Source organism: Plectropomus leopardus, chromosome 8 (genome assembly GCF_008729295.1).
Source record: "Plectropomus leopardus isolate mb chromosome 8, YSFRI_Pleo_2.0, whole genome shotgun sequence".
Classification (NCBI taxonomy): domain Eukaryota; kingdom Metazoa; phylum Chordata; class Actinopteri; order Perciformes; family Serranidae; genus Plectropomus; species Plectropomus leopardus.
In genome coordinates, this window is record NC_056470.1 from 5,351,084 (window position 1) to 5,374,957 (window position 23,874).

At 43.0% G+C, this 23,874-nt stretch overlaps 1 protein-coding gene across 1 annotated transcript in view; it reads left to right on the forward strand.

The window, feature by feature from the left end:
• Nucleotides 1-23,874, forward strand: part of agrn (agrin) — a 353,511-nt gene that overhangs the window by 126,359 nt on the left and 203,278 nt on the right. The window contains 1 exon segment of the mRNA XM_042491203.1: nucleotides 11,333-11,371. Within this exon segment, the coding sequence (XP_042347137.1) occupies nucleotides 11,333-11,371 (39 nt within the window).

The following is a 23,874-nucleotide window of genomic DNA, read 5'->3' on the forward strand; positions in this document are numbered from 1 at the left end:
GCTACTTGTGGCATTAAATATGGATCAAAGCAGTTGAGCTTTGATGTCGACGGAAGATCTTATTTGGGTCGTGGAGGCAGGGCAGAGCGCCGGAGCCGACTCCTTAGCGCCCTCTGCTGGGAGAACTCTGCGCCTCACCTTGTGATGTCTTGGCGTCATGCACGTGCGTGTCATAATTGTTTTAACCCCTTGTTGCACCCACAATTCCAACTTGTTGAGACATTAAGCGTGATGATAAAGACACAGTTATTGATAAAAGTGAAAAGGCAAATGAGACAGCAGCTGTTTCCTTTTTAGTCAGTGCATCAATCTGTTATGCACCGTGAGAGCTGATGTGGTCTGTCTGCGTGTCATGAGAGGGCACAGAGAGGGAAGGCACCTCTGGGTGGGTGGTGTTGCTGATGATGGGACCGAACTTTTGACCCTCAGCAGGCTGTCTGAAAACCTGGCTCCCCTCGTATTAGAGTCTCCCCCACAGAGCTCAGCTCAGACCAGGGAATGAACACCCTGTCCAAAGAGATAAATGACTTTGGGGGAGAAGCGAGATCTCCTACCTGTGTGTGCGTGAGAGAGAGAGAGATCGCACTGTAATATGAGTGTGTGTCCAAGTTGTGTGAGCTTCTCGGCTGCAGACTGATAGAGACAAAAATACAGAAGGAGCTATTTTGCACGCATGTGTGTGTTTTTCTATCAGACAGAAAAAGGCAATTGTGTGTGCATTCATGCAATCCCTCTGTGGATGCAGACAGAGTGTGCATCACCGCCAGTGTGTATACTCGTGCGCACCCTTGTGTAGAGCGTAGAGTGGAAGGGGGGTGGTTTGGGGGGAGGTTGAACGGCAGAGATGGAGACACAGATAGAGAGAGTGAAAAAAAACATAAATAATTGATGACAGATACCGCCTTGCATCTGGCGCCTGCTGCCGTTGAGTTTGTTCAAAGTGGATATTGATGCAGGGTCCTGCTAAAACACAATGTAACCGCTCCTCTGTTCTGACCTCATTATCACTTAAAAAGTGCGGCAATGCGTTGCTTTTTTAAAAAAAAGGGCAAAATATCAACATGTGAAGAAATGGATGCAAATGTTTATTGTTAATTAATTGAATATTGGCTTGTTCTGTGGAGTTTCTCAAACTTGTGTCTGCAACAGTGACACATATCGGTCAAAAAGAAGTGGGCTGGGCTTTTTGGAGAGACTTGATTGACTTTAATGTATTTAAGTTTTGCTCTCTCCCTCCCCTTGCAGGCCTATTTTCTCTGTTTGCCTCATTAAATCTTTGTGGAAATTCTCCAGCTCTTGTGGAAGAGACTTTCTTTTGATTAGGCTATAAACAAATGGAGGAGTTGGTTGACATCTCCCAAGACCGTAGCCCTCTTTTGTTTTGCTGTTGCACTGTTGCTGCCCCCCCCCCCACTCTGACAGGACTCGAGTACTATTCCCCAAAGCCTTTATTCTCGCTCGTTTTCCTTTTTTTTCACCCGTTCCCTCACACAACCCCTCCTCCCCTCTGCCTTTGTTAAAGACGGCCCCTCAACCACTCCCCCCATCTCTCTCTCTCTCCCTTGCACTGTCTCTCTCGCTCTCTCATTATGCGCTCATCCGTTCCGCTGGATGAGGGCTGAGAGAGGAGCGCTCAGGAGGAGAGTGTTTGGGAAACCAGCGACACGCCGCTGCTGTTTTCTCCAAAAGGAAAAAAAAAAAAAACGTGGACCAAAGTGTCAGGAGCTGCTTTTGCTTTTGCCAGCACTCCTCCTCCACTCCCGTTTACTTCTCCTCTCTCTCTCTCTGTGTATCGCCGAGTCTGTCTGCTGACTTCTCATTGACTCATTCCTCTCTGCTTCAGCCGGCTGACTGAGTGCGCTGACACTGGGACCACTACCTGCTGCCTGGGGATTAAGCGCGCTATGAATACCCAGAGCCTAATTTGTTGTTTTGGCTGCCAGTGAATGTTGGATCTCCACAGGGAGGAGAAGCTGGTGCATAAATCCTCGCGGCCAGGACACAGGGATCGCCTCTGGACTGAGACAAGCCAGTGAAAAAGGGACTGAATGCTTGAGGAGGCGTGTGAAAGAGAGGCGACGAAGCAGAGAAAGAAAGCAAAGGACTGGACAAGTTCTCTGAAAGGCAGAAATAGAAGAAGCTAAATCAAGCTCAGTGTTACGAGGATCAGGGCGCAATGAAAACCTTCTCCTCTCATTATCTGGTTGGGATTCTCTGTCAGGGTGCTGACACAAGGCGAGAAAGCCCAACAAATCTCCGCCTCGAGCTTCTTGATTTCTGATCACACACAGGTTTTTCTCCTTCTCTTTACATGAGTTCATTCATTTAGAGCGTCTCTGTGTTCTGCAGCTCATCCGTAGCGTCTTGGAGGAGAAGACGGCTCTGCACCGACAGGTCGAGAGGGGATTGGGATCGTCCTCCTCTCCAACTTTTTACCCCCCTCTCCACCACTTCTTCTGTCCTGCTTTCAGCCCCAGCGCACCAGCAGGGTGGGGGGCAGCTGTGCAGCCGCTCCATGAGACCGTCCGGGGATAAAGGTTATTGAACCGAGGAGTGGCAGGCACGCAGGAGACAAGGGGAGGAAAAACAAACCATCTCGGTGAACCCCGGGAGCATATGGTTTAGCGAGAAGCAGACAGCTGCTTTCCAGCCGTCCTGCTAATCACGCCACAGCAGATACAAGTTGCTCTGGTGACGGTGTCAGGTTTGGACGGATCTCGTGCCGTGGTCGCATAACTCTTCGGACGCGCCATAAGCCAAAGAAGCCAGTGGATACAAGGAAGCAGTTGTTGAGTTAGAGGCGCGCTGGGCGAAGCATTGCTCAGGAGAGCTGCTAACCTTTGTCGTCCCAACTGGCAACAGCCTGAGGGAGGCTAAAAAAGATGCTCTGCTGTCTCCTCTTAGGGAAATACTTGTGACACATGTTGTTGGTGAGCGTCCGACCTTGGCTCGGCGTGTAAAGGCTTCTGACAAGGAAAAGAGGGGGAGAGCTACATCCCCAGACCTCTTTCACGTCCATCTAATTACCAGTCAGGGTCACTGGGAGCAAAGCAGAGGATTCCATTTGTGGATTTACTTGCTTGGAAGTTTTCCGTGTGGATATTTGACAATCCCAAACACCCACCAATTTCTGGCTTAGGTGGCTCACACACACATACATGCCAAAAGCGCACTGACGCACATTTACAAACACATTACCACCACCCACTTAAATCCACACACATGTTTGCACTGTAAGTATAAACCACTTCACAGAACACACACATAGCCACATAGCCAGATTGCGAGCACGTCAGATTGTCCCTTTTTCCAGCAGAATGGAGGTCGTGTGGACAGGTGGGGGGCTTTAGGAGTCCCCGTCCCCCTGTCTGTCCTCTTTCCCCCAAATGGATGTTATTATCTCTAAAAATGTGTTGCTTGGAAACCGTTAAAAGCTTGCTGCTGCGATTCTCTGACAGAAACAGTCACCGGGTCCTTGCCACGGCGCACAGCTGGAACCGCAGCTGAAACGCCGGCCATCACGCGTCCTTTTTTTCCTTGCTTTTTTATTTTACCTTCATCTCCATCCTCTGCCCTCACCCCACCGCCATCATTTTTTCCAACGGGTCTTTGGGCACCCCTCGTCGCCCTCCTCGGCCCGTCCTCTCCTCCACCCTGGAGGGGAGGGGGTCATTGGAGTGGAGCATGAGCGGGTGCCACTATCCCTCGCCGCCTCCACAGGAGCACGAGCGCAGGTACCAGCACAAGGTGTCCCTGGTGGTGCGCTACTTCATGATCCCCTGCAACATCTGTCTGATCCTGCTGGCCACATCTACGCTGGGCTTCGCAGTACTCCTGTTCCTCAACAACTGTACGTCAGTCCATCAGAAACACAGTTTTGCTTTCATTACACCTTTTCACTGCTTGGCAATAGAATGCTTGCCGTGAATCCTTATTTTACAGTATTTCTGCAGACAGAATTTAGTTGGAAATATACCATTTTTGCATTGCATGCTTCACAGTTGTTGCATTAAAAGTTAAAACATATATCTTCTCAATATTAGTAGTTAACCAGGCTGATACCGTTACCAATTATTAATAGTTAATGAGACCGACATTTTGAACCGATATGCATTTACAATAGAAATGAAAATCTTTCAGTCAATATTTAGCATTTGGAATATAACAAACTCCAACATAAAACTTTGTTTAAATGCGTTTTGCAAATATTTAATAAAAACTGAAACATTCAACATCATATACAGGGAGTTCCCTGCAACAGTTTTTATAAAGTCAAGTGAAAATTTCGATAAAAAATAAATAAATGAAAATAGCTCCCTGAGGTTTTACAAAGTAAAAGTTCCTCCCATCCTGACACTTTCTTTGCACTTTTAATTTTATCAGCAATCGTTAATAAATAAATAAATAAATAAAATGCCAAAAGATCATCAGCAAATGCTCAGCGAGACCGCTGCCAAGCTGTAGACCCTAATCAAGACCATCAAAAACAGGTATTTTTAAACATGTTGGAACATTTCCAGCCATGCTTGTTGTAACAATAGCGGGTAGTTTTCGATAAGAGCTTGGGACATTTTCATCTGATTGTAGCAACCAAACCAGGTGTTTTAAGCCAAAACATGACATTTTCCTGACCCTAACCTAGTGTTTTTGTGCCTAAAATGAACCACTTATTATCCACAGAGCATGCCAACCACATCATTGTCAACACATTAAATTAAAAATTGAAAACTAGAGGAAACATAAACAAGCGCAAAATATCCATGCAGAAATGCACAAAGCCAACATTAATTCTGGTGATTGTGTTGAAATACAGCTCCCTCTTTCTCCCATGACAGTCTTATCTGCACTTGAACTAGGAACATCAGGACATCTGAAGTCACAGCCCCCCTTTCCTCGAGTCTGTGTCTGCAGGCTTGCGAAATTGCTTCATATCTCCGCTCCAAAGACTTGGCATTTACTTTGAACTGCGGGATAAAATAGTAAATGGCGACTAAATGCCTTTTGGAGGATGAAAACATGTCTTTTGGCCTGGAAAACCTCAACCTCTCCCATCATCTGCCCTCCAGTGCATTATTCTTCTACCACTGTATGTTGAAAGTACAGCGGCTCATTAAGAGCATAATGTTTGTGTGGCTTTGTTACTGGTGGAAGTTTTGATGGTGACTATCACAGTCGATTGTCGGGTCAAAGAATTTCCTGAAAAGGGAGGTAATTGCTTTAATTTGTCCTCTGTCAAGGCCCCTGCTGGGTGTCATTTAATGTTTCAACACTGGTGCCAGTGCAATATTTGAGATTCTGTACAAAAACAGTTCTTTTCAAAATAGTGAGTATCTGATTCTGAGCACTACTCATGACACTTTGAGCCTTGAATATACAGTTGTTAACTCTTATAGCCAATATGACCACAAGCTATTTTTTAACTGTCAATATTTTCTGGCAGTAGTAAATAAGGCAGATAAATTGTGAAAAATTAATGCTCCTCTGCCTCCTCCTTGTGCTCCTAATGGCATTTGCAAGAATTGTGAAAACAACCAATCAGAGCTGAGGAGTCTCAAATGCAGCTGTCAATCATGTCAGTTACTGCTTGTCTGACTGTCAAAGTAGGCGGCACTGATCAAATATGAATCAAGATTCTGTCACTGCATTGCCTGTCCCTGACCGCACATGTTTTCAGAAACATACTGCAGTGCACTGTATAAAATGTTTTCGCTGGCTGCTGGGTGGTACTTCGTTTTGGCTTGACTGTTTTCAACATGCTCAGATGAAAGAAATTTTCAAAAAAGGTATTTTCTTAAGTCTAGCCTATGTCTCTAACTGAGATCAATTTAACAATTTATATGAGATTTTGACCACTTTTTCATTGTAATACAGCTCCTGTGAAATCGCCTTCCTTGTGTCAGATTTTAAAATGCTCTTTTTTTTCTCTCACTGCACTGAAATATGTTTGTCTAAAATAATCCTGAGATAACAGTTAGATCCTAAGGAAAACTTAATTGGCTTATAAATGAGCCACCCAATTTGAGAAGATCAAATGTGTGTTTTTTTCTCTATTCTCAGACTTGTCTTACATTTGAGAAGCCTATGAGCACGGCAAAATAACTCCTGCTGATTTATTATTTTGCTCCTTATTTCTTCTTAGCGGAAACGGGTCAGAGTTGACTTTGATCTCAAATTAAGAGGCTGATTTATTTCTGACGAGACAAATTTGTTTGTGAAAACATTTGAGGTGAGAAATAGGCAATGCAGTACCAGATTTATATTTGATCAGCACTGCATAGTTTCAAAATCCGCATTTACACTACCTGTTCAAGGTGGGAATATTATGCTGTTATGCTGCCTCTCTGTTCTGTATGTAACGTCCAATCGCAGAAATTGGGGACAGAGTAATCTCGCCTCTGAGCTGGGAATGAAGGTAGTAACTGCGCTGTAACGAGGTCTGTGTAAAGAGGAAGATGTTACCATGGGCGGCACGGGTGTGACAGTTTGACAATGTGTTTATATGTGCGACCCACAACGGGAGATTTAAAAAGCAGCTAATAGCAGAGTGGCTAATTCAAAGAAGAAAATAATCCATAAATGTCCACAAAGTAGGAAAACAGTGAGATTCAGGAGCTCCTTATCCTCCAAGCAGAGATCAGTCGCCATATAACTGAGACGGTAAATGATTGTGTTACTTACACGTTATGCCTTTTATTGTTTAGAAAGTACTGCTGGCACATATATTATATGTCACCTTAGAAGCTGGTGTTAAACGTCATGCCCGTCATGCATGTTTGATTGTGGGATGCCGCTGTGCAGTGTATGATCACACACTGGAGCAGCATGATGCAGTCGTTTGTGTAACAATGCAGGGGTTGTATAAAGGGGGGACTTCATTGTGGCCCTATAGCATGATCTTTGTCTAAAAGCAGCTACAGTTTGACCTCAGTCCAGGAGCAGTGATTGACATGATTGACACCGGCTCTCTCTGACAATGACCTGCGATTGGTCACAGTCCTCTGTCACAGGCTAGATTTTCTAAAACCTGAAAACAGTGCCAAGCAGAAGTGCAATAGTGTTCTCTCAGACCACTTGACTTACAATATACTCAACGTTTATCATAGTATTTTTGCCCAATGACATCAAAATGAGTCTGCTTGCCCCAGCTTTAAAGTGCCAACAGTTTGCCATTGCAACATGACTTAATGAATTCACCTGAGCATATGCTACCTCTTTTTTTCCCCTCACCAACAGCACTTCTTCAGCTGTTCCCCTCCTCCATTTGCCTACCCATATTAACATTGACTTATTAATTCTCCTCACTCTCTCCCAGACTCACACAAGTCTATTTTCTGAGTACCTCGCCAGTTTAGACTGTGTTAAAGGTGAAAGTCCTCCTAACTCTCCAAAGTAGGCTATTACTCATGCAAGACTTGCGCCGCATAATCAAGTAATCATCAAGTAAATAAGTTAAATAAGCATTGTCATTTTCAGGCCGCCAAATCAGGGCTGAAGTGCTATTTAAACAACACTTTTAGGGTAGAAGCTCGTTAATACTCCTCAATTGTGATTGTTGTTCCATGTCTTTTCAGGGTTTGTGTCTTTTCTATTATCTTTGTCAGTCTTGTCACTGTCGGTTTAATTGGTGGATGTGGGTGACCAAGAGCAGCAAGGTTCATTTGTAACCTGCCCGTGTTACAGAATCAATTTCAGCCAGACAGATTCTGTTAGATTTAATACAAACCCAGTTAAAGAGCTCCAATCTTCACCTCTCACATGATCGAGTGAAAAGAAATGTGCGCTGGAGAAAGTGATGTAGTGAAAGGGGGCTCTATTATGCTGCCAAGAGCCCTCTCCATGTGGCCACAAGGACAGCTGGATGGGATGGTGATAGTGCTGGCAGCGGTGACGTGTGTGTACGGGTGTGTGTGCGTCGGGAAGAGGGGTGTTAAGAGAACCGTGCAACCTCGGATTGCTATTTCTATTGTCACCATATGGGGTGAAGCATGTCCTCACACACACACACACACACACACACACACACACACACACACACACACACACACACACACACAGTTTGCAACCCCCCTTCCAAAACCCTGCTGCTAACAGAACCCACACACACAAACACACTTATCATTCTGCATGACTATACATCAGCCACACCAATAGGGAAGATGACACACATTCAGTGGTACACACACACCCCCCTCTCCTTGCACATGGCTAAATGTCACAGTCAGACACATATTGATTTGCTGAAGATATAGGGTGAGTGATGGCCATGCTTTGACATTCACACGAGCCCGGGAACTCACGCAGGCTCTGCAAGGTGCAAAGGGAGATGGGGAAGGCTGATATGTTTATGGAAAGACCTTATCTTGTCCTTTCATTATGGAAATGTGACGAAATCGTTTAGCTTCGCCCCAGCTCTCTGTGTGCCACGTTCTCTGTCAGGCTCCTTCTGATTCGCCTCGCGCGCCTGTGTGTTTGTTTGCTTACAAGACGTCTGTTTTTGTGTGAGCCCCTTCACACTCCCAGCAGAACTTCTATATTTTCCTCATGCCAATTTCTGTTTCACTCGCTTTATATGTTTTCTTGAAATCCCCCCCAGATGGAAATCAGTTACCGTCATGACTGACTGGGAAACAGCTTCAGCCGACACTTCATTATTCACCTCTAGCAACAGCCTCGCCATTCCTCTCCCCTCTCCTCATTTTTTCTCTCGCACACACACTTTCTCTCTCTTTCACCCCCCTCTCCTCCCCTGAAGCCCCGACTGTTGACAAGCAATTTTAAGTGAGCCTAAATTTAAAACTCAGCTGTGTCTTGGGACGCCGATGGGTATCGCACAAGTCCTGAGAAAGGCTTCGTTGCAGTGGTTTGAGGGAGCCCCGGAAAAATGTGTTAGCGGGGTAATTGATGTGATGTGTTTTATCTTCCTCATTATCCCTCACAGTGCAGAGACATCGGAGAGATGGCTGGGTGGCTGCACATCCTTTCTGAGTGTGTGTGTGTCTGTATGTGTGTGTTGGTGTGTACACTCGGCGCAGGCAGCTCTGACAACTCACCGGAGCTCTGCTTAGTGAGTCAGACAGCCGAGCTGACTGGGAGAGTGCAGATGGTGGTTTGGTTTTGCTCGGTACTCCAGTGCCCTGGTACACTGTGACCGGTGTATTATGATGGCTTTTGAGGAACACATCATGTTTGTGAGAGGCTTTCCAGTCGGTGAAACAAAAATAATTTCTGTAGATCTTCCTTTTGATGATTTTTATGGTGCTTTTTGCGTGTGAAATAGGTACAATGGAGCTGGATATGTTTTATTTTTACATGATATCAGTCTGCACACTTTACCTATAGCTTTGTATCATTCAGTGTCGAACGTCTATGGTGTCTGTATACACTTTACATAATTCCCAAGCTATTCAACAGGCACTTGAAATGATTAGTTGTTCAGTCAATTAGCCAATCAACAAAAAAACTAATCTACCATGACTTTAATAGACGAACAGCCATTTAGCAAGCAAAAACACCAAACATTTTCTGGTTCCAGCTGCTCAAATGTGAGGATTTTCCGCTTTTCTTGTTTCTTTTCTCTATATTGTAAATTAAATATGTTTTGGTTTGTTTGTCGGACAATATAAGCAATTTGAAGACACCCCCTGAGGCTCTGGGAAATTGCTTTTTAGCTGTTTTTCAGCTTTTTGTGGCCCAAACAATCAGTGGTATAATCGAAAAATAATCACCAGATTAATCGACGATAAAAACACAGTTATTTGCAGCCATAATTCTGTTTGTGCTTTGGTTTTTGCTTTGCCACAAACAATATCCCCCATTCTCGAAACAATATGAAAGCAAACTACATGCACCATTGCGTAAAATGTTATTGATCTATTCACATTGCTTGGTCAAGATTGTCTCATTTTTAAGCATTGTTGGAATACTACAACCACAAAATGACCATTTGTGAATGCTAGTCATGCTGTGTTACGTTGAAATCGTGAACCAAACTTTGTTTTTCTTGCATGCCTCCATGGAAAACTCACAGCTTGAATTACTGATTGATTGGGGACTATAAACATGTCAGAACATCTGTTTCCAAACTCTCAGATTGATGGATGAGAGGAGCTGCTGCTTTCTAACTTTCAGACCCAGCGCTTAACAGTTAAGTTTCACTTAACATTGCCTACTGTTCTGCTGCTCGGTCTCTACTCAAAGTACACTCTGCCCTCCCAGAGTGTGGTGCAAGGAATAACTAAACAGGATATATATTTTAATAGCGTCTCAAATAAACAGTCTAGCTCCAAAAATAGAAAATCACCATGTGGTGGTAGATGTTTTTATCATGGCAGGCCACCACAAATAAAAGTTTGGAAAACCCCTGCACACTTATGCTCAGTCCTGTCCAAACACATCATTTATTTATTTTTTTCCCAAAACGTACTGTTTAAAACTGAACTAAACTTATAGTTTAAATGCATGTGTTTGGAAAGCTCTGACTATACAGCTGGCTAAATGAGACTTGGATTATATTGCAAGAGTAGTTTTGCTGTTGTTAAATGTGGACCCCAATCAGTCAGAAAATCCATATGTTTGCTGTTTTCCACAGAGGCATGCAAGACAAGTTTTCTTCTTGAATTCAAGGTAACACAGCATGACTGACTGATTTACAGATGTTCATGTTGTGGGTGAAGTATGCCTTTAAGGTGTCAAATCTGCAAAGGACTCAGGTTTCATGAGATCCCTCCCTGGAGTGTTACTCCATACTCAGTCATATGACACTTCAGGTCTTGTTTTATGGTTCCCACAAACCGACAGGCCTTATGTCATCGTCTGCAGGGTGTTGACCTGGAGAGTAGCATGATGTCATTTGATACATGGGGGGAAAACAATCTGATTTATTCTGCATATGTTAGCTGGGGGGTAAAATTGAGGACTGAGGTTGTTTCCACTCATGTATGTTATCACTGCTGTGGAATTTCAAAACTTATCTCACACCTGTCAACCCGAAACAAAACCAGATCCCTGTTTTCCAATTCTCATGTGCGCTTATAACATCAAAAGTCATGCTGTGGTTTTGGGATGAGAAGACCATGGGAGCAGTGAATGGCAAAACAATGGTGATACCGCTATCGCTGAAATGTACTCCTGTCGATTAGCTCAGCTGGGTTCCCTGCAGGGCCCAGTCACAGCATTACAATGTGTTAGATAGAAAAGCCAAGCCTGTAGTCACAATGTGTCTCTTTTTTTTCTGTAGCAACTCAATTACTTGGCCTGCACCCCTGGGAAGTCTGCGAATCTCAACCCAAAACTAAAAACCTATTTCTCTCTCTTTCTCTTTTATCTCTTTCAGACAAACCTCCTCACTTCACACCGGCCCAGCCTCCTGATGGTAAGTCCTCTGTGGTTTCTCTGTGCTTGTCTTCAATGACCGCTGGTGTTTTGGGGGGGGGGGGGGGGCGGGCAGCGGTGTACCTGCGAATAATGACCTCTGACAGCAGACCGCTGCCTTTGAAGTGGGCAGCCGTCTGTGCAGCGTGCCAGATTTGGCTGCTCCGCTTTTTGTTTCGACACAGTTGGTATGGCGGGCACGTGGCCAGGTCTGCTCAGGGCTTTGATGTGAGAAGGATCTTTTGATGACTTGATTTGATCGTCTCCGCACGGCTAGTTGGGCTGATGTTCAATACCTGTTACCACAGCAGCATTCACATCCTTCTGATAGAGTCTAATGGGATAATACCCCCCTTTTCCCTGGGTATTGCACATTACCTGAGGCTGCTTGGGCGTTTGCAGGGCCAGGATCGCAGAGCAGTGCTTTCACCTCACCTTGTTAGCCACATGCTCTCGCCCCGTCCCACACATATAGATCTTTGCTGCATTGTTATCTGTTGTTTTCTCACCCAGTAACATGAGCTTTTAATTAAAAAAGCAACAATTTATTTCCAAAACAGCGCATCTCGGCAAGCTTTAATTGGAGGAAAACAGCTGGTTTTCAAGCTGCTATCATGAATATTTATCAGACGCAGCACAGTGAGACGGTGTTTGATAGACTTTGGTGTTGTATTTTTCTTTTTACTGCACTGACTGACAGCCAGGGATGGACTCCTACTAGTTCTGAAGGTGTTGTATCATCCCGCTTGTGTGCAGGCTACAAAGCCAGAGGTTTGGAGGGAGAAAACACGAGGAGAAAATGTTTCTAATGATCCCAGCCGGCCAGCTGATGTCAGGGACAAAAGGCGACAGTGGGTGCTTTCTGAATCTGTTTCTGGTAATTGCTCAATCACTCGCCCCATAGGCCAGCTTGTTTGGAAAAAGCGGTTTGCGAAAGATGTCAGCTATGAAAAAAAAGTATCAAATTAGAGGTGGTTTATGATGAATGTGATTGTCTGGCAGAGTTGGGACAATGGGCCTTTCTCTGTCGATGTGAAATGACTGCGGCGTTTGGCTTCAACAAATAATTGTGCTTGATTGGAGCATTTCTCAACTTGGCCTCACCTCAACACCTGAGGAGCGTGCGAGATGTCAATTTTTTATCCCCCTCTTTTGTGCCTCGTATCATAGAGAGTCAATCGGGGCCGGTGAAGTTTACAGCAGCTATTTGTTTTTGTTTTAATGGCAGATGAAATTGACTTGACAAATGATTATATCTCGCAGAGAGGTCTCTATTTGTCTGTTTTCGAAGCAAATATTGCCATAAAATTTGGCTCTCCGCTGGGAAAATGAGAAACAGTGTGCGGGCAGTGAAGCAGCCCATTTCTGTCTCCCATTGAATTTCCCTCTACAAAAGAAATAACGCCCCGCTTATCGATTGAGCCACTCATTTCCCGTGTGTTAAAGTTTTTGCTGTCTGAGGGGCACAGTTTGTTTCTGCACTAGTCAACCATTTAAAAGCTGCTGCTAGGCCTTAATTACATTTCCAATAGTTCTGTAGGCTTTACATCAGCTGCCTATGCTGTTTTAATATGCCAAGCAAAACAAAAGGCAAAGTCTCCAATCAGCGGGGTAAGCCTGCCCTATGGGACGCAGTTTCTCCGGGTCATTTAACGCTGGAGAGATTAGTGAGACAATTAGAGTTGGCCCAAATAAGACAGTAGGCCACTTTTTCGAGAAGCATGGTTTTAGTAGGGGTGGAGGGGCGATTTAGAGGATGCTCTAAACCAGTAGTGGGATAATACAGCTCTGCTATTAGTCAAAGAGCTCCAAAGAGCACAGGCCTTGTTCTACTGAACTTGTCCTCAGTCCCAAGGACGCTCTGCCCCCCAGTACTTCATTACAGGAAATCACAGTCGAGATACCAAGGAGTGTGCATTTTTAAACAGCCTAATTTGTCTCTGAACTGCCATTGATGAGACGTCCTTATTAGCGCGAGGAGATTCTGCAGAAAGTGAAAAAAAAAGGAATTTGTTCTGCAAATTAGAGCGGGAGAATCTGGGGAGTCGCCCGGGGGAAAAATGCAGGTTCGGCACAACATAAGCAAAAGCGCTTAGATGATATTTATGGTGTGCGCCACCCGCAAACAGCTGACGAATCCTCCCCAATGAATGGCCCATAATCACCAGTCAAAAAAAGTGACAAAAGTCACAAAGCAGCCTTTAATTAGGCGCTTTCTTTGAAAGCTCAAAGCAGCAGTCGCCTGGCTTGGGCCACACTCATTATTGCCTGTCGTCTCCTGATAATAAGACAGTTGTTGCGTGTTTGGCCAAAGCCAGAAAGCTCAGAGAATTTTGTAGCTTGAGGGATTACTTTTGGGCTTTGCCCTGCGAGAAATGCTTGATGAATGAGGCTCTTGGCCCCCCAGTTGGTAGTGTCCACATCCAGAGGAATCATGTTTGTGCACTGGTTAAGAGCAGGGAAGGAAGGAGGCGGTAGTATTAGATACGATCTCTGGTGGTTTTTTAGCAGAGATTTATGAAGGATTACTACTTAACAGGGTATTTATGTCATGATTTATGCCAAATCCAGTTGTAATAGAACTACGGCTGCACCATTCTTGCTAAAAGGTGAACCAGGATTTTTCTCTCAAAGAACTGAGATCATGACTCTGTCACACATAATTCTCATTTTCTTTACAAAAACATGTATCGCACTCTTACATGCTCAAGTGAAAAAACATGTCTGACATGCTTGCTGTCCAGACAGGGTTTGAAAGTGGTGGACTTAGAATTTTAAAGCCTCTTGTAACAAAAAAAAACATCAACAAAAAACCCCACCTCAAGTCCCTTCTGGTCTCTTAGTTTAGAATGTTAAAGTGATCAACTTAAATTCTTCTGAATATTAAAAATAGAATGGAAAGTTACAGCTTTAGAATGCTTCATCCATTATATGATGCACTCATCTTGAGTTAAGCAGTAGCAGTCAAACAGTAGATGTTTCATTTCCTATAAATTCTGCACAAGTGAAGTCAAATGTTGTTTTGTTATTTAATAGCTTTTATTCTGAAGCAGCCAAAATGGGAAGTTTTCATCTTCTGTGACTCAACATGAATCCTATCCATCTAAACATGAAAAGGTAAATAACTGATATCTGTAAAAACAAACAGCAGTGGAGGAAAGAAACTACACCTTAAACCACAGAGATTCAGTGAAAGGGGAGCACCACCTAAATTAAGAATTCCAAGGTGTTATTTTCATGAATTAGGAAAGTTCAATCAATATTTGTGAACATGAGCTACTCTCTCTCAAAGCCAGAAACCAGAGAAGTAAGTCTCAAACTTGTGATGTCATACAGAATAAAGTCCAAAGCTGCTTCATAGACAGTGAATGGGAGCTGTTTGTTGTCTTTTTATACACAAATGAACTTTATTCTGTTGTAGAGTTGTCAGATCTGAAACACAAAATGAACTCATACACTCAGAACATTCCCCTCGCTGCTCTCGCTGTCATCTACAACACTTTTCTGAAATCTATGGAGCAGCTCCAGACTTTATACCCTATGACATCATAAAATGAAGTTTTACATCTCTAGTTTTCTGCATTTTTGCAAATTGCTAAGACTGTCTTAGACCAAAGGAATACCATTTATATAACATTACACAATTTTAAAACTCTGACATGAGTTGAGCAACACCCGCTTGTTGGAGGGGGAGACCACTTTCAGCTTCCACTCGACTAGTTTGGGGTCGACATGTGTTTATCTTCGGTTTCAGGTGAATCACAATAATACATTGCACTTGTTTGGAAGATTTTATTGCACTTTCAGTAGTGTTGCGAGAGGCTGTTAAATCACGGAACGTCACTTGTGTCTGTCGCATTTCTCTCTCTTCTGACGCAGCCGAGTGACACAAAAACACAGTAGAGGCTCTCAAAAATAAATAAATAAATAAAAGGTTCTCACAGTGAGCTCCATGGTGAAAGTTAAAGGGATGCATATGGTGTGTGATGTGAACTATAAACATAGTAATCATTAAATTAAATATGATGTTTCTCTCAGCTGGCCGAAGGAAACATTTGATAGCAACTTGGATTGTTCCACCGCAAATGAGTCAACGTGTGAATGCAGCATGACATGAATGCAGAGGGAAACAGGAGTGAGATTGTGACTTTTTTTCTTTGTTTTAGATGAATCATGCAGCCCAAATTGAACAAAGACAAAGAACAGATTCATTTTTTGAACTGTCTCAAGGACTTTAGGCTGAGAGGAAAGTTAGATGGAGATGGCTCCCATAGAGCTGCTCTTCATTTCATCCTATTACAACCTTAGGTGACTAAAGAGCCAAACAAGGTCTAAAATAGGACAGAGACTCAGGAGAAAGGAAGTGTAATAAGAAACAGAGCCTCAGACAGTTCAGAGGTCCCTCTGTGACTGTCGCCGTCTCCAGCACAACCTGCCTGGCAGGAGCCCATTCGCAGCGAATCCTTCAATTTCACATTTGTCGCTGACAGTGTTCCCCAGAGGATGCTCCTCGCTGACAGACAAAATAAACTCCCGGACTGAAATGTGATTTGATCTAAGATGGTGGGACGCCTCAAAAAAAAAAAAAAAGAAAAAGTGCCAGCGGGCTCACTTACACTTTGAGAACACTACCTCTTCCTAAAGAATTGACATAACTCTTTGTCATCTCTGGGAGAATACAGTAACTAAACGCTCCGCAACCATTACCCCTGCAGGTGTGTGTTTGGGGTGCACAAACACACACACACACACAACTGTAATTTATTCTGCCGGAGCCTTTTCTTATGTTCTTGACAGTAAGCCTAACTCGGAGAGAGGCAGAATTAATTATGGCTCGGCGGCCTATCTTAATTAAATCATTTCACATCATAGATTTCACACAACAGAGGCAAAATATCTACCTCATCTTTTAGCCGGGGCGGGGCTACCGGCTGAGAATGGCTCACATCGAGATATCAAAGGTGCGCTGTAAAGTTGCCTCTCCAGGATTAGGATTTCACAGAAGAGTTGTCATGTCCAGCTTTTAGCAGGGAGCGGCTTGTTAGCCGGCTATTGTGGAGGCAGGCAGGGTGGAGAAGCAGAAGGGGGGACAGCCTTGACTTTATCAACAGAAAAGTTTGTTGCCCTTTGAAAGTACACAGCTTTCAAATTGCAAAGCTGAACTCTGTACCATGCTCACCTTGGTCAGGGTAGCCTGTCTCATGTCTGCGGACTCAGCAGATGCTTACGTTAGTGTCTGACGGGCTCCGTAAGTTTTTTGTTTTTTTCTCCACAAACAAAGGTGAAAGGCAAAAGAATTAGCCAACTCCTGTCAACCCCCACCCGTCTTTGACAGCGCTCCCACTCAGGCTCGCTTCACCTCACCTCAGCTTACCCAGTATCGATCTGCCAAGATAGGTTAGAAGCAGTAGCCCAAAAAGAAAAGAAGAAAAATATCATCCAGAAAGGAGATAAGTGAGTGCTGGTGCCGCTGCTGTAAAGTGCAGCACTGTTTGCTTTTGATTCCTGATGACACCAAGTAATTATTGACACAGTTAGCAATGTGGGTTTGCTTTGATGTGTCCCCCGGCTGCGGTAGCATCTCTCGCCGATTGTCAATGCCGCTTATTCCCGGACCTCGGACCTTGTAAGGATCAGCGGTTGTTTGATGTGGACGGACAGCACGCTGAGCTATCTGCCGCTGTGATCTGGAAGCTGTCAGCCAGCATCCCTGATAGCAGCATCTGATTTGTTGGCTTAAGGCCTCTCTGTTACATAGAAGCACGGGCAGATTATGAGTCAATGGGCCCCAGTGCACAGATATCCACAGGGCCCCACTACCTCTCCTACGTAAGAGCAAGACATACAGTTTTGCGTCTTTTTGTGGTCGTTTTTGCCCATTTTTGCAGTAATTTTCTGTCTCTTTGCAGTTCCTTGTTATCTCTTTGTGGTCTTTTTGTCTCTCTGTGAGGTCATTTTGTATCTCATTTGGTGGCTTTGTATCACTTTGTTGTCATTTTATGTCTAATTTCTAGTTTTATTGTGTCTGTTTTGGTTGTTTTGTATCAATTTGTAGTTGTTTAGAGTCTCACTGATTATTTTGTCCATTTTTTTAGTTATTTTTTTGTCTTTTTGTGGCAATTTAGTTTCTCATTCTGTTATTTTGGCCATTTTTTTAGTTATTTTGTGTCTTGTAGTCTAGTGTCTCATTCTGGCTGTTTTGTTTTGGGTGTTTTTTTAGTTATTTTGTGTCAGCTTGTGGCTGTCGTTTGGATCTCTGAGGAATTTTTTTTTTTCTTGACGTTTTGTGTCTCTTGGGGTTGTTTAGTGTCTCATTCTGGTTTTGTCTTTATTTTTAGTTGTTTTGTCTCTTTTCAGGTCCTTTACATCTCTTTGTGGGCTTTTTGTGTTTCTGTGAGGTTAGTCTCTTTGTAGATGTTTTGTGTCACTTGGTCATTATATTTCTGCTTCTAGTTGTTTTGTGTCCCCTTGTTATTTTGCTTAATTTCTTTGGTTGTTTTGTGGTGCTTCGGTGTCAATTCATGTCTCTTTGTAGTTGTTTTATGTCTCCTTGTGGTTGTTTTGTGGCACTTTGTAGTTCTTGTGCATCTCTTTGTGATCTTGTGTCTCTTTGTGGTCATTTTAAATCTGTTATGTTCAGCACCTGTTTCACATTTGGCATTTTGCACAGAAAGGCCAGGGGGCTGCTGACACTTTGGGCCCCTGGGCGTGTCCCCAATAGGCCCTTTAGTAATCCACATCTATGCATTGAAGCTATACAGACGTGTGATCTGGAGTATTACAATCTACATATTTGCTACAGTTGGGCTTTTAAAACATCCTCTTGTTGCCAGATAAATCTTTAAAAAAAAGTCATTCCCAAATTGCAGGCAAATCAGTTTCCATTGTGTTGTTTTTTAGTACATCCTTTCAGCGTGCGTTTCACTCATGAATATATGTCCACGCTGATGAAAGCTTCCTGTGATGGCAACTTTTTTTTTTTGTTTTGCCTCGTTAGACGCTCTGCAAATCCATCCAGACTTTGCACAAGTGATTTGCTTCTTCCTCATGGCAGAGCAAGAGATTTAAAAAAAAAACAATAAAATAGAAAATAAAGCTAATTTCCAGTGTGCCGAGTCTCTGAAATGAAACAGAAAGAATTACTAGCAGGATAAACAAAACCCATTGACAGTTTGAATCCACACGAGCCAATTAATAGCTTCTAGCTGCTTATTGAAGCCCTTATCACTCAGCATGGTGGTGCGGAGGGACGGTTGAAAGCCCACCCCTACTCAGCTCTTTGTCATATATTGGAAGTAATTAGCGTGCAGAATGGCCTAATGTCGCTTTAAATGAGCTCTCTATGTCCTTAGCATGTTGACGGCAACGACGGCCATTCAGCATCAGTGAAAGGCCGCCGTCGTTCATTCCTTCTCATTAACACAGCGGCAAGTTATTTTAAATCGGGGCTCGCTTGTCATTCTGTTTTAATCTGTGATGGGTAGGTGCTAATTTAATTGTTGGGTGGCGATGTCAGAAAATAAGCACACAGAAGAGTGTAACCAGCAGGACAAATTTCATTGTCAGGTTGTTAATTAGAGGAAAGTAAGTGGCTTGCCGTGTCAACGTGTTGCTGAACAATATTGCACTGTGATATCCTGCTATTAGCCGTGTCCTGCATCCCAGTCAGTGTTTTTCCCCCATTAAGAAGTGAAACTTATCAGAGCGTTTTGCTCTGCGCTGACAGTATTCACACACGCATCCTGTACATGTCGTGGTTTTCTGCAGAGGCAACGAGTTTGCTGTGAAAGTCAGGCATCTGCAGTTCAGTGCTCTCTTGTTCTCTCTCGCTTCTGTCAGACGCACGCACACACACACACACACACACAGTCTTACTATCTTGAACATTTCACCCCTTGCTTCTTGTTTTTCTTCACTCAGCTAGAAACATTGTTTACAGATTGCAGTTGAACCTCAAGATGTAAACACACACACTCCCAGCACACACGCATTACAGAAGCCCCGAACATCCGATTTTACAGTTTGTATCAACTTTTTTCCGTGTCTGTGTTTGCTGTATGAATGTTGGTGTGTATGTGCCTTGTGTGTGTGCTTCTGTTGAGTATGCGTGATGAATTTGTTGTGTGTGTGTGTGTGTGTGTGTATGCGTTCCTTAGAGGCTCATACACAAGGCAGGCAGGAAACTATCCATTCTGAACCTTCCACCCTCAAACTGACCTCAACACACAAACAGATGAACACACACACACGCAGACTTAAGGTTTGAAAGTTTGAGTGCAGATATTACATTGTCTGTTTGTCTTCCGTACCAGTGCATTTATTGAATGTCGTCATGGCAACCAGATGCACAGCTAGTTGCAGGTCAGTCTACAGAGTCTCAGTAAAGCCCCCATACTTGCATTCTGGTAAACAGTCGATTCATAATTCACTGCTCGTATGGTTGCTTCATCTGCAGTGAGTAGGAAATCTCACCCACCCTGGTACACACACACACACACACACTCTCACACACACAGTGGGTAGCTTTTTGCCTGCGTGTGTTTGTCGTCACCCTCCTTTCATTTGACTTCCGGACCTTGGAAGCCCTGACGTCAAACACACTCTGCGAGTGACTGTTGAATATATGTGTTCCGCTCCACTGGACACAATTACAACACTGACACATGGCCCAGCAGCATGTCAGCGACACCATTTACACCACAATACAGACACACACACACACACACACACACACACACACACACACATACATGTGTGTCTGTATAGTATGCTGATTGCAGCCCTCTCACTGAGTTGAGATTTATGATCGCAGAGAGCAAGACAGAGGGCACACGATATTGAGACAAAGAGAGACGAAGAGAAGAAGACTGTAAATCACTATTATTTGAATGTTTCTGTTCGGCTTGTTCCCTCAGAGTAAAGAAAAACAGCTAATAATGCTGTATATATTGTAGCTGGGGGAGTAGTGGACACAACATATTACGCTACAGTGTGACACAGAATCAGCCGGGGGCATAGTGGAGGGTAGAGACACATTGGGTTGTTTACCCACCTGCCAAAGTCTAAAATAGCATGTATGCATGATCCTGTGGCTTTAATGGAGATTATGTGTACATGCACATGTAAGTTCTGGACCTGCTGAGTTTGGGATTGCTGGTTTTCTCCTCCACTAGACCATGGTTTGCTCATGTGAGCACATAGCAGTCACTCTTGTAGGAGGCAGGAAAAATAGGCATTGACTTTTGACTATTCCATGAAGCAGACATTTAATCATTGTTTGAATGTTATTTTACATGTCAGGCTCATTTTAAAATTCGAGTCCAAGTAGAGATGGGTACCAAATTTGATACTTTTAAGGGTGCCAGCCAAATTACGTAGGTACTACTGAGTACCGATTTATTTGATCTGAATTGGTGCCAAATTTAAAGAGCGCATCTAGAGACAGAAAGAGACAGCGAGACTATGAAAATCCTGCAGCTTGTTCAACAATCACATTTTTGTAATTGCTGAGATAGTTAAGTGTTGATAAAAGGCACCGTTGGGTATTGGTACTTGATTCTAGGTACTGTATCAGCAAACTTCCTTTTTTTTACCCTTTGAAACCTAGATCAACATCAGTATTTGTGTGCTGCGTTCAAACACCTTTAACAAGTATTCAAGCCTTTGACTCTCAGTAAATTGGTTTGAATTCTTTTGGAACATGGGGAGAAAGACAATGAGCAACTTGCCAAGAAATATCTCACAGATTACAAAAACAAAATATTGATATTATATATTTAAAATCATGTCACAAGGTTCTAAGGTAACAAAAAGGACTCTAATTTTCAGGTGATCATACACTAGAGAAAACTTACAAAATTACATTTCTGCTAATATATACTGCTAAATCCTACGTAGTGGACCTTTAGATTTTTACTGCCAAACCATTCAAGTCTTTATGTAGTACTATGCTGGCTTGGACTGGTATATGAAAAAGTCCATGTGAATTGTTATCCCTTTGTTTTGAAATAATTTGTCCTCGAAATGTGCTCGAAACGTCCTTGAAATGTATCATTACAAAAGAGTGGCAGCCCTGTATAATAATCCCTCTCACAATCTGCCTACTCAGGACCTTGTAACATACCTCGGGGCTGAATACAAAGTCCCACATAATGATATAGTTGATTGTGGCAATGTAAATTAATGGATATACACATATCGTATTTATTAAATCAGCGAATTATGCTAAATTCATAAGATAGCGTTGTAATCCATTTCATATTTTATGGTAATAACTAATGCACAAAGAAAAACAAAATATTAGACAGCAGTAGCAGAATTCAGTAGTTCTGTCTATTAAAGGATGAGACTCTTACAGGAAGAGCTATAGGGTACCCACAGAGCTCCTGAAGTGAGTGAAGTGGGTGCGACACTCAGCACGACACTGCAACAGCCCAGATATAGAGATGATGGACATGCATGTTTTTTCACATACACTGGATGTCTGCATACATGGACGTGACCCACACATGCAGTTTCCATTCTTGGTTGTGAGTACGACTGAATCATCAATTTGAGTTGCAAACCCTAGCAGAAAAAAATACATCACATGCCCGCTCATAACGGATATGAAAAATATAATTTAGGCTTAAGTGGTCAGCCGTGGAGATAACCACTCTTTCAATTTAAAAATAAAATTCATCTCTGAGGCGGTCAGAGTGAGAACGCTCTTCTTCCCTGTTGTCATTTAATTTCCCAACCAATCACTGTGCTCCAACTGTGCTGCAACTGCATTGAAGAGGAAAAACAGTAACTATTTTCAGACAGATCTCTGTATCCGTCTATCCACTGTCTGTCTGTCTGTCTGTGTGAAGGAATAATTTACATGAGAAAAAAAGAATGTTTTGTGCAAATGAGAGAAATTAAATTTGCCCCAAGGGTGGTTTTGTGCATGTATTGTTTTGTTCAATCCCCATGCATTTAAGTCATCATTATATTACATCGCCCTCAGTTTTTTTAGCCACACACCTTGGAGCTTGTGTGCGAGAGCGAACAAATAAAGAGTGTGCTTAGTATTCCAGCAACCTCGCACATCTGCCTGCTTGCTCATTTCCATAATGAGAGAGAGAAACAGGAGAGAAATAGAAATCGAGTGAAGAATTGACAACAATTTGAACAATTTAGCTGTTGTGTTTATTTTTTGAGAGAAAGAAAGATGGGAGTTCTTGTGTGTCTTCACCGTACACAGCATATGAACATGTGCAGCTCAGTGTGTGTGTGTGTGTGGCTCAGTCAGTCAGTTATTTGAACAGGTTTTATGCTGTGTGAATAGAAAGTTTCCACATTTGCACATTGTGATGAGCACAAAAAACAGAAAGTCCTGTGAAAAATGTCAAAGGTTTCCCATAATAAGCCAGCAGGCAGGCTGGTGTATGTGTCTGTATATCTGCTCAGCTCTCATTCAGTTGATCTTGTTTTTCCACTGGAGTCTCATACACCCCAGTACACTCTGAAACTCCATAATTAGGGGTTGGTGTCACTGAAGGCAAACACTGTGTGTGTCACTATTTGTGTGTGTGTGCGTGTGTGTGTGTGTGTGTGTGTGTGTGCGCGCGCATACTCCTGTAACTTGAGGAAATTGCTGCGTTTACTGTAAACTGATATTATGTCCAACCGATTGTCAGGGGCCGGGTTCAGGGTTACACTGCAAAAAACACATATCTTAAACAAGCAATTTAAGTCTTTTTCACCATTACATCAGAATAAGTGAGACATGTAGAAGAGGTAATTCAGTGCTTATCATACATTTAAGAAATGTGAAATTACCTGCCATTAACTTACCTGTTTTAGTAGTTTTTAAAGGGGCATTTCACCAATTTTAAAGATTAAGATCAGTTTACTAGCCATGCAAAGTGTGCTTGTAGGATTAGCAGGCAGCGTAGTTTTAATAAAAAGATGCCAATGCCCTGCATCATGGGAAATGTTGGTTCAGGTTTAAAAGCCAGGTAATCCCAACCTTCTGCTTCAATTTTGGACAGTCCTTGTTAATCCATCTCTTGTGACCTGACTTTATGGAATAAAAATCAACGGAGTAGCCCTTTAAAGGAGAAAATCTGCTTTTAGAAATGCTTTACCCACAAAAAGATAATTTGTATAACAAGTACCCACCATGTATAACATTGAATTCATGAAGGAGACTTTGTTTTTGTTGCATGCTTCCACAGTGAACGAAGAATGCGAAAACCGAATTGGAGTCAGAATTGGGCCGCATGTAACAACAGCACCGCTATTTCAAAACACCTGTTTACAAATTGTCACACAACTCATTATACTGCAGTAAAATCCAAGTCTCATTTATCCAGTCCTTCAACTCTGCTCGTGCACTCCACTGAGCACAGTTCAGACGCTTGCTCAGCTGTGCTACTCATATGCAGAAATGTTATAAATAGTAAGTTTTGTAGTGAAAATGCATGTGTTTGAGGAGTACTGAGGGTATGGCTGTATAAATGAGACTTGGATTATATT